This window comes from Aplysia californica, unplaced genomic scaffold (assembly GCF_000002075.1).
Source record: "Aplysia californica isolate F4 #8 unplaced genomic scaffold, AplCal3.0 scaffold00061, whole genome shotgun sequence".
Classification (NCBI taxonomy): domain Eukaryota; kingdom Metazoa; phylum Mollusca; class Gastropoda; order Aplysiida; family Aplysiidae; genus Aplysia; species Aplysia californica.
Genome location: NW_004797331.1, coordinates 1,127,422 through 1,138,011, shown reverse-complemented (window position 1 = coordinate 1,138,011; position 10,590 = coordinate 1,127,422). Strand labels below are relative to the sequence as shown.

Genomic DNA, 10,590 nt, shown 5'->3' with positions numbered 1-10,590 from the left:
GGGGGGGGGGTTACAGCTGCTTGTCTTTGTTCAAACATTGGTGTTGTTTTTTGCTTCTTCCAAGAGATTTTTTTACCAATCATTGATCATATACTCAACATATTTTCTTCTGATCATGCTTTTAAGTTGATTATTACATGCTGCTGTTATCATTTTTTAGCAAGACACAACTGCTGTCTTTTCACAACTCTATTTTTATCGTTGCTTTGACATTTGTTTCATGTCCATGCCTCATGAATTAAAATTTTAATTTAATGTAGAATACAAGTAGAAGAATCTTTTTCTTCCAATGCCTTCCCCTGCTGTGTGTCTGGGTATGGGAAAACTTCAAAATATGATGTTTTTCACTCGCCATAAGATTGTGACTGTTCAGTTACTTATCCGTCTTTGTATGGAATGGCTTAAAAGCTAATAGATCACGACACCTGGATGATGGCGTGTGACCCATGGACTTCCACTGAAGGTAAAGAGTTCTTTTTTTTCTTTCTTACAAACATATTAGAACTTAGTTATGGTGAGTGAAAATGGAAAATCCTCTGGAGTCTTCAAAAGTAGCTGTCGCTGTCACCTTGTCCAGTAAGGCCTATCTTGTGTCTTTACAACATGCGACCACAGCATTTACAATGTTCTGTCTCAGTTACACTTATTTTTGGAATGTTACTGTTGGCTCCACACATTTCTCCTTTTAAATTAAACTAAATTCTCATTGTTTTTTTACTTTAAGAAATTAACCTCTGCATGACACAGGGTCAGTTCGTGCTTCACCGAGCCTAGTTTTAGAATAGGGACACAGAGCAACACAGAGATTTAGTGGGCAGTTTCCTATAAATAGACCTGGTTTACAAATACATGTACTACTGGCTATATTTAAAAAGAAAAGATTTCTTTGTACAAAAAAGTATTCTCGAATGTGAATCTGCAATTAGTTTTACGAAATGCATGTAATAGAAGCAGTATGCTCGTGCTTCGCAAGGCGTGATGAATGCTGTATATCACAACAGCATCTTGACTCGTTTGTTGTGTAAGAAAAAATTACAAACAGTGTACGTCATAGAGCATAGTTTTTGTGTCGGAAATATGCGCAGACACTTATGAATATAAAGAAATCAGAACATTTTCAGTTATTGTTAATGGTCATAGAATCCAAAATAAAAGCTGGAAAAGTCTGGTGCTGATTCAGTGTCTTTGGAAAGCTAGAAATTATTCTTATAACCCATTTACGAGAAGTCATCCCTGTTATTCAGTCAACTTACAAAACCTAGACTGAGCGTTTTAAGAAAAGTAAGGAACTTTTTAAGTGTAACAGATAGTAGATAGGCCTACAGTTCATGTATTGCACTGTAGAAGTATTCTGGCACTAAAATCGATTTGTAATTCTTCATAGAGAGACTACTGGGTAATTTTTATTAGCTTTCGAGAAAATATGCGATTATTCATGATTGTATTAGACACATAAAGTTGTATTTGGAGGAATTACTTCTTAGCGAAGTGGTTACCAGATGGATAAAGTTGCAAAATTACAGCTTTCTATTATATGCACAGATACGATCTTTTCAGAGTATCTGCACCAATGATATGTCGTTTGTGTTCCAAAAGTTTGGCAGTTTTTGTCGTGCTTTTTATATTGATTTTTTTCATTCACACTTGTCACAAAAATTTTACAATTTAGCATTGCTGACTTCAGCTCCTCTAACGAAATAACCAGACAAGTTACAATGCCTGGGTTTTTTAGTCTCAAGAGCAGAAATGTGTGGTTTGGATGCATTAAATGATAATTACCATAAATACAAAGATACACCTAAATCTTTACGTTGAACAGTACCAAAAATTAAGTTATCCCAGACAGAGCAGGGACAGGGAGGTGACCCCGACATGAGAAGGCGTTCGGCGGGGAACTCCCCGCTACAACTAAAATTCCACTGCTGGTGGGTGCGCCGTAAGAGATCATAAAGGGGTTAAATAAAGGAATAAGAGCTTTGACATATACATTTGATGTAGAGGGGAGTACAGGAGGCCCTAGACTTTCTAAAGCCAAACATATAAAGTTTAGAGTTGGAACCTTATTGTTCTGAAGTGGCAAATGGTTAACTTGCCATTGTATTTAACACTTAGCAAGATTTTTATGTTATCCAAAGCAACTTCAAATATAATTTATGATTTCCTTATTTTTAATCTTAAGTCATTCCTTATAATTACTCGTATAAAAAAATTCATACGCAAAATTATATTGAGTATTTGTGCTATAAAAATATGGGACACCCAGGATGTTGTTATCATCGATTCGGTAAGAAACACAGTATAGGATGAAGCAGTCACGTAGTCAAATTGTTGGCACTGTTGCATTATTTTATTATAATGTCGTGTAAATAAGTCATTTGTCTCATGTTTTACCTGTACACTAAGTGAAACCGATGAACCAGGTCATACTTGACCGTTCAGTGCCAACAGCACTGTAAAATTTCAGGAGAGATCAGCAATACATAGGCTTGGACAATGTATATATATGAAAAGTCACTGTACGTGTGCCAGAGTCAAAGACATTCCTTTACACTGTGTATATTGCATTAACCCATTAGAATCAAACTGTCCTAGCGTACTAACCATTTTTTGGAGAAAATTTCAACTCTTTGTATTTTGTAATACAGTGTCATTCTTCTAAAATTTCCTTCTTGTTTTTATTTTTATGATAAGAATGATAAAAAAAAGCTGTGACTGTGACGTTCAATGCAGGTTGCAAGTTGATCATATTGTTTTACTTCCAACTTTGTCATCTAGGAAAATTTAACTTTCTAAGGTCTGTATTACTTTCACAAAGAATATTTGTGTCAGATTTTGCTCTGAATCTGAGCCAACTGTGTAGTCTGTTTGGAGAAATAGTTCTGAAAACTTAATGAAAGAAGTGGATGAATCATGATAATGATATTGTCATGCTTTTGAGGGGACGTGAAACATTTGTTTCATTAGAGTTTTGTATTGTTTCATTTATGGAGTGATGCTCAGGACATAATTTCTGTTTTGTTTCACGGCGACTTGAAGTCATGTCATTAAACTTTTCCAAGATTTTCCATGTGCCTTTTGTGTCTCCTTTGTACAGTCCCAATCATTAATCCAACAAGCATTAAGGATTATGATAGATATAATCAGCCCTAAGGCCATGCACATACTATGATGACATTGATGATTTCCACTCATCACACATCTGCAAAGTATGGCATCACTTGGCAGTGAAGAGAGACAAAAAAAATTCCCTATTCGCATTTGAATTTGAAAAGTAAACCTAATGTTGCCCCTCATACCTTTACTTTACCGTGAAATCCGCTATACTTGCAGCCTTGCAATGAGAGAGGGCCAGTGTGTGTGCAGGGTTTTAAGCCGCCAGAAGTGGGGGAAAAATGTGAAAAAAGTGAAACTAGCCATACACTCTCTCCAATGTGACATTTTGATCTAAATTCCACAACTAAACATTGCAGACAAGTTATTAAAAAAAAAACAAGTAAGAAACTTTTTTCCAGTGTCTCATCATTTATTCTGTTGCTTTTGAAATACATTACAATATTTTCAAAAACCTTTGAAAAGGAATGAAAACACAGAAAATAATGAAAGAGCTCAGTTCTGAACAACATCTGATCAATACTGACTTGAACAGAATGTAGTCCAAGTCTGGTTAATAACAAGTGTATATGGCCATGGGCACAAACCACTCAAGTCAGAAAGAAATAACTGATTTTCCTGACTAGATGTGCGATAAAGATGCTTTTTCCACAAGACTGTCTGGCACACTGATCATAGGCTTGATGGCAGGGATACACAATCTATCATTTAAATTTTTTCTGGTATTTATACATTTTCCTTTTTGTATTGAAAACACACACACACAGCAAAATCTGTACATGATAAAAAGACTTCACTGTCCTGCTAAATTCGCTATGTGCATGCTAGAAAATAAACATGAATGTCCTGCCGACCTATTTAAAGTATAAAAGTATCAGAGGAAATTTCAAAGTTAGATGGTTTGTGCCTGAGGCCATCAATATATATTCATTATAATGCCCGAGCTGTACATGTTTAATAAATATTGTCTGTTTTAAACAAAAACAATTTCACACCCAAGAAAGTCAATCTTTGGTTTACAATCAATTTATCTATCACAAATAGCATCAATCAGGGAAACAAGAAACTGAAACTTAAATTAACATCTCTTGGCACAGGTGTTTTTAAAATTTAAATCACAAAATCACTCTGGCCTGGGTTCCTCCTGCTCATATCAGGAGGATTGAAATTCTCTCCCAAGAAGGAAACGAGGACAATAAAAAACATTTGTTCTTCTAATATCAATTGTGGCACAAGTTTCTTTCATAAAGTTAAACAATGTAACCCGACAAAGCCAAGGAGCTTGGAATGTCTTACAGCAGAGATCGATCCATCAGACTCAACTCTCTTCAAAGACGTGCTGGAAGTGAGAGGAGTTGGTGGAGGTTGTGAAGCAGAAGTTCTGCAAGAGCCATATGGAGACAAAGAAGATTATTTTAAAAATGACGCCAGAAACTTTCTCATCAAACTCTGCCGCAAATAAGAAAGCGGTTTCCTCTTAGACAGGATTCTGTGATGGCATACATGCATTTACTCAACCCAAGAGAAGCTGTCAAAGCTGATAGACACATGCCCTGTCAAATCAGCTCTTCCAACAAGAGGCCCCTCTCATTCACAGACAACACAGACTCTGATCAGGACTTATGAAAGACCTCACGCTAATGTTTGTCAAGCCTTGTGGGCTGAGGGGAAAGCTTGTCTCCGATGTTGATTATTCATCAGCCTACAACGTTGTGGATGGAAAAAACCTTATGACTGGTTCTAGTCTCATGGACTGTATGGAAACAGAGAATGTCAGCACAGAAAAGAGGAAATTCTTTTACAAGAATATTGTGCATTTCTGGAGCACCGCCTGCACACATCTCCTAAAAAATCTGCCACTGGATGATAGGCCAGTTATTAAGCATGCAGAGGTTGCAGATATTCTGTGGAGAGAGAATGCCAAGTTTTCTTCCTTGAAGTTCTTCTTGAAGAGGTTTCCACCCTTGCTGCCTCCTGCTGTGACTATTGACAAAGTGGAAAAAGAATTCAGGAACTATCAGAACTGTGACCTGCCAAACCCTCCTGATTTTGAAAAGCTACCAATGGACCAACAATGGAAAAAAACAGCAAAAACTGAAAAATCATTCTGGCTCTCCTCTGTTGAAACATCTTCCCTCTATCATGCTAAAAATCATTTCCATACCCAACACAGCAATGCCAGCAGTGAACGAATTTTCAGTCTTGTTTGAGTGAACGGGACAGACTTTCGCAGTTCTACCCTGCAGTCTTCTCATCTTGAAACAAAATACACAAGAGTGCTTCAAAAGACATCCCGCAGCAAGTGTACTGAAAGCATGAAGCAATGACTAGTAAGTCCACCATTATTATCATTATTATTATTCTCCCCCCCCCCCTCCATTTTTGCTACATACTAGAATCTACTCCTCACCTGGCTGAATTTTTTGTTTAACTCTTTGAGCCCGGATTCTCGCAAGAGCGGGATTCGCGAACATGTGTCAAAAATCCTGACTCCCTCTCAAGCGGGATTCACAAATGGCCTCAGCTCTAGGCTCGTCATGCACTAAAAATAGACAGCCAATGGCTATAAATCTAAAATTTGCTCCGTGACTATTCAAAGATGTCATCTGTTTCTACATGTGTAGTTTCTGGAAGATTTTCTGGAAAAAAATTGGATTTACTTCACCGTAAAAATGAGGCGAGCTAATGTGAATGAACCCAGTACTTCCAGTGGTAAAGGGGCTAGAACTGAGTTTAGTACCCAACAGGTAATTTATTTTTTCGCTGGAGATTCAGAATCGAATGAAGAAGACCTAGAAAGAGATTATGAAACAAAAAGTGAAAGCGGTATTGATCACGAAGCAGGCCAAGGTGAGGATAGATCTAGATCTAGTGAAAGTGGTGACAACAATGACAGGAATGTTGCGTGGCACTAGACCAGCTGATCATGGGGAAGCTGATCAAGGCCAGGTAGACCTAGATCTACATGATGGATGGACTGATGTGTTCACAAGACCTTCTGTACATCTAAAGCAACAGTTTATGAATCAAAATATGGGCCCACAAAACCTTGTGGGCGGGTGTGCTAAAAACGATCAGCTAACGCGGCTCAACCGCTGCCGCAGGTACTACCGCTGGCCCCGCCGTTTTTTCGTCAAGTTTTTCAGGTGGGCATTGTATAATAGCTATACGCTGTTCATGTCTAGAAGCGACAAACACAAATCTTTCACTGAATACATTCAGGACATCTGCCTTGCCCTTGTTGGAAATTATCGATCATCCAGCCGCTTGAGCATTCGTCACCAACCAAATGAACAACGCTTCCTTCACGCCTGGTAATCATTTCCCTGAAGTGCCCCCTGGAGCTAGCAAAAACCATGTCTGTGATGTCTGTAGAAAGAAGCACAACCAATGCCAAGCTGCCAACCCCGGAGTGGAGTACAAAGACAACCTGCATAAGTTGACAAAGACATTTACATGGTGCAGTTTTGCCGCCACTATCTCTGCGTCAAATGCGACTCCACACGCTGGGCCCACTGGCAAACAGAGGTCCAATACTAGCGTTAACATAAAGATAGGCCATCTTTGTACCTTGTCTTCAAATTTTGAGTAATTATCTTTTGCAGTTCCTTAGCTCTTTGCCTACTTTATGCCAATATATCGGCTCCCGCTCCTGGCCTAGCTGGACTGTGTGCCGATACATCGGCTCACTCAGTGTCAGTCAGAATTTTGTCTCGTTTTACCTCAGATTCAACTTTTTATACATCTTATTGTTAGTACAAAGTACTGGACTTCCTGTGGAACGAAATTGAAGCAGCAGTAGCAGTAAATTCAGCGCTTTGATTCTGCTGGCTCAGTTTACAAGTGTGTGTTTGTGTTTTACCCCCAAAAAAGCAGCTGAAAATGACCACGCCCACTCCTGGTTCATCTAGACCCCCAAGACGTCTTACAAGTGAACAGGCTAGGTCAGCAGTGTTTGCTTTTTGAGTTCTGAATCAGAGGATAGTGGTAGTGAAAGTGAAAGTGTTGATTCTAGTCCCAGATCTAGCAGTTGTAGAAGAGTTGTTGACAATACCAGATCTAGATCTACGAACATCTCTGGATCAGAATCTTGCGATAATGAAACTAGTCGTGACAATGGTACTGAAGATCAGCCCTTACTAAAGCGAAGGAGAGTTGTGGGAAAAGGTAAATGCAAAGAAAAAGGGAAGAAAAGCCCATGCAGTCCAGCAAATGAAGCCTTGCAACAACACCAAGAGACACAGTGGGAAAAAGTAGCTTTGGGAACTGAGGTAGGCGCTACGGAATTCCGTGAAACTGACTCTGGACTAAAACTAGATCTAGACCACACAGCTACTCCTATACAGTTCTTCTCTGCTCTGCTTGCAGAGGAAGTTGTAGATAAACTTATAACAAATATAAACCAGTATGCAGACAAAGTAATTCAGCAGCACACTCCACTATGAAAGCATTCCATCTTCAATTCTTGGGAATCCATCGGCCGATATGAAATGTACAAATATTTCGCAGTCATCATTGCTATGGGTAAGGATCCTCGTCTTGCCATCAAAGCCTACTGGTCACAGACTGCCCATTAATTCACCCCATTATTGTATAGTAGCATGTTTCCAAGGTGTCAGTTTGAGCTTATCCCCACTGCGTTTTGCATGCAAGCAAGGTAGATGCAGAAGGAAAAACGAAAATTAATGAAATAGTTATCGTTTGGAAGGGACGGTTCAAACGCAGACAATTCAATGCGTCAAAACCTAAAAAGTTCCATACAAGATCTTTCGGGGCTTGTGATTCGACAACAGGCTATGTGTGGAATTTACTAATTTATTTCGGAATGGGAACGTCGTACTGACCAGAAGTGGATCAACCATCAGCCCATGCAGTGAAGGTTTTGGACAAATTGCTGGAACTATTGAAGCCTCACCATCCCATCTATGCAGACAGGGTTTATACATCTGCTGCACTCCTCAAATACCTCCAGGAGAAAAACTACAATTACACCGGCACCCTTCAAGTCAACCGAAAGGGATTTCCACCTCAGCTCAAAACACAAACACTTGCTCACCACAGAGAAGTAGTTTTCTACAAGGATAAAAACTCTAAGGTGCTTGTAGCCAGCTGGAGGGACAAAAAAGCTAAAAAGCTGTGCATTCTGGTGTCTACGCATAGTACTGCCGGCATGGTGACTGTGCAGGAAGTAGGGCAACCAGTAGAAAAGCCGATCATGGAGCAAGACTATAACATGAAGATGAATTGGTGCGATCGAATAGATCAACTCATCTCATATTATGGCACTCATTCTCGTAAAACCAAGAAATGGTGGAAAAAAGTGTTTGCCTGGATGACTGAAGTGGCGCAAGTAAATTCGCACATACTGTTCAAACTCTCACGTCCAACAGAGACAAAGCAAATGCCACTTGCACAGTTCAAGGACATACTTATCAAGGAATTGACTGCTGTGGCTGCAAGCATAAGTCATCTTGCTATTCTCCCCACACTACAAAAGGGCAGAAGACCAGAAGGCACTCCAACTGAGAGGGCACAAGGACAACATTTGATTGACTTTGATGGGGCAGATGTCAATTGTTGTATAGAGTAGTATTGTTGTTCTTTTCTGGTTTCGGCTGAATTTTTATAAATTATGCATTTTCACCCAACGACACTAAAATGGACATAACTTTTACAAATATGGACCTATCAACATGATTCCAACTGTTGTTTATTGGATATTGGCTGCAGTTTGCTCTACTGGAGGATACCTGGGATAGTAGAAGAATAAAAGCAATATTTGGAGGTTAGTTTTCAATTTTTATGTTCCTATTTTTATTGTCAGAAAGTTCCCTCTCTTTCACTCCCTGTCATTTCTTTATTTCAATTAATTTAGCATCAAATCAAATTTATTGCGACAGTCCATTCATTTTCCTTTGATTTCTGACCAAAACTAAAGAGATAGCAGCTACATTTTTAGTGAAGTTATGACTGTTTTTCTGACATACCCTGGGCTGTAAATTTTTTAGGGGAAATAATTCAGTCCAAACTCCAAAAAAATTTCAGTAGGCAAAGAGTTAGATATGGCTGTCCATCTGTACCCTATGCATTTTGGTCTATTTTGGCTGGGGAACCCAGGAACAGAGATACGCTTTAGTGGAGCAGCTCAGGGCTCAAAGGGTTAACAAATCCAAAGAGTTTTTAGGGGGGGGGGGGGTAAGTCTTATAAGTTATGTAGCCCTGCGAAGTCCGATGTGTCCCTCGATTAATTTTTCCCAACTTGGCAGCCCTGCCAAGACTTTACACACATAAAAGCTTTTTTAAGTCTGCAGTCTATATAAGTTTACTACTAGGCAAGGACATCTATGTGTACGATATCTGCACAAACGTAATGACCAGCCAGACCATATTACAGACTAGGTCTTTTTGAGAAAGTCAGTGAATCAAAAACCTCTTTCATCACAACTTCCTTCACAAAGGTCAACTATAAGTTATTAGACTAAACATCCATTATGACAATAAATGCGAAACACACAAGCTCGGGTCACAGCCAATATAATATTTCTGTTTTGATTCTTGGTGTTGGTGGTGGTGGGGAGAAGAAACTTGTTCTTTCACAACTTAACAAGTTCAGTCCATCAACTGAAGAAATATGGCGACTTCAGCACATTGTCCAAATTGAATGAACCTGAGAAAAAGCAATAGATATAAGTCAGAAATTTTACAGCGAGTGCCTAAAAACAGAATCGACAAATTCATCTTAACCAAGTTCTGAGAGATGAAACAGCAAAATAGCAACAGAAACATCCTTTCTACAACATGACTTTCATTCATTAAAATCCAATTGAAAGGGACAGTAGGAGGAACGAAAAGTCTAAATCCATCAAAACCTAAAATATGGTATGAAAAGATAAAGAATGAGAACAATATATTGCATAAAAACTAAATTTAGTGCTTTATCCTCAAGAATATATTGACTGCTTAGCGTGAGACTCCACCATACTTTCATTTGTCAAATGTGGTGTACGATGGAGTCTTACGCTACTAAGCAGTAAATAACCACTGTGGGTCATTGGAATAAATATCTAACCCACATGAAGTACATGTGAACACAAAGATCAGCTTACATCTGAAAAAATCTGGACTATTTGAAATAAAACTAAAATTTAAACTAATAATATAAACATTTTCAGGACAAATAAAAACACATCACTGCACTGTAAAAGTAAAGTATTTTTAAAATGCGTCTTCACGTAAATATATAGAACTCAGTAGGAGAAAAAAAAATGCCCCCTCCCAAAAAATAAATATCTGAACATTAACCCCATGAGCCCTTGCCACCGGTAAAACTGTCCGTATGCCAAGCCATCATTTCACCTGTGAGCAAGATCCCATCCCCAACCTGGCCTGCCCAAAACAAAACGCATATATATATATATGGAAAACAGTGTTTACTACACAAGACATTATTGATTTTTTAAAAGATCTTTCGGAATTAGA

At 38.7% G+C, this 10,590-nt stretch overlaps 1 protein-coding gene across 1 annotated transcript in view; it reads right to left on the bottom strand.

The window, feature by feature from the left end:
- Positions 1-7,925: 7,925 nt before the first annotated feature.
- LOC101863245 (DNA-directed RNA polymerase, mitochondrial) overlaps positions 7,926-10,590 on the bottom strand; it is a 50,782-nt gene continuing 48,117 nt past the window's right edge. The window contains exon 32 of the mRNA XM_005093281.3: positions 7,926-9,778. Coding sequence (XP_005093338.1) covers positions 9,729-9,778 — 50 coding nt within the window. The 3' untranslated portion in view covers positions 7,926-9,728. The remainder of the gene's footprint in view (positions 9,779-10,590) is intronic.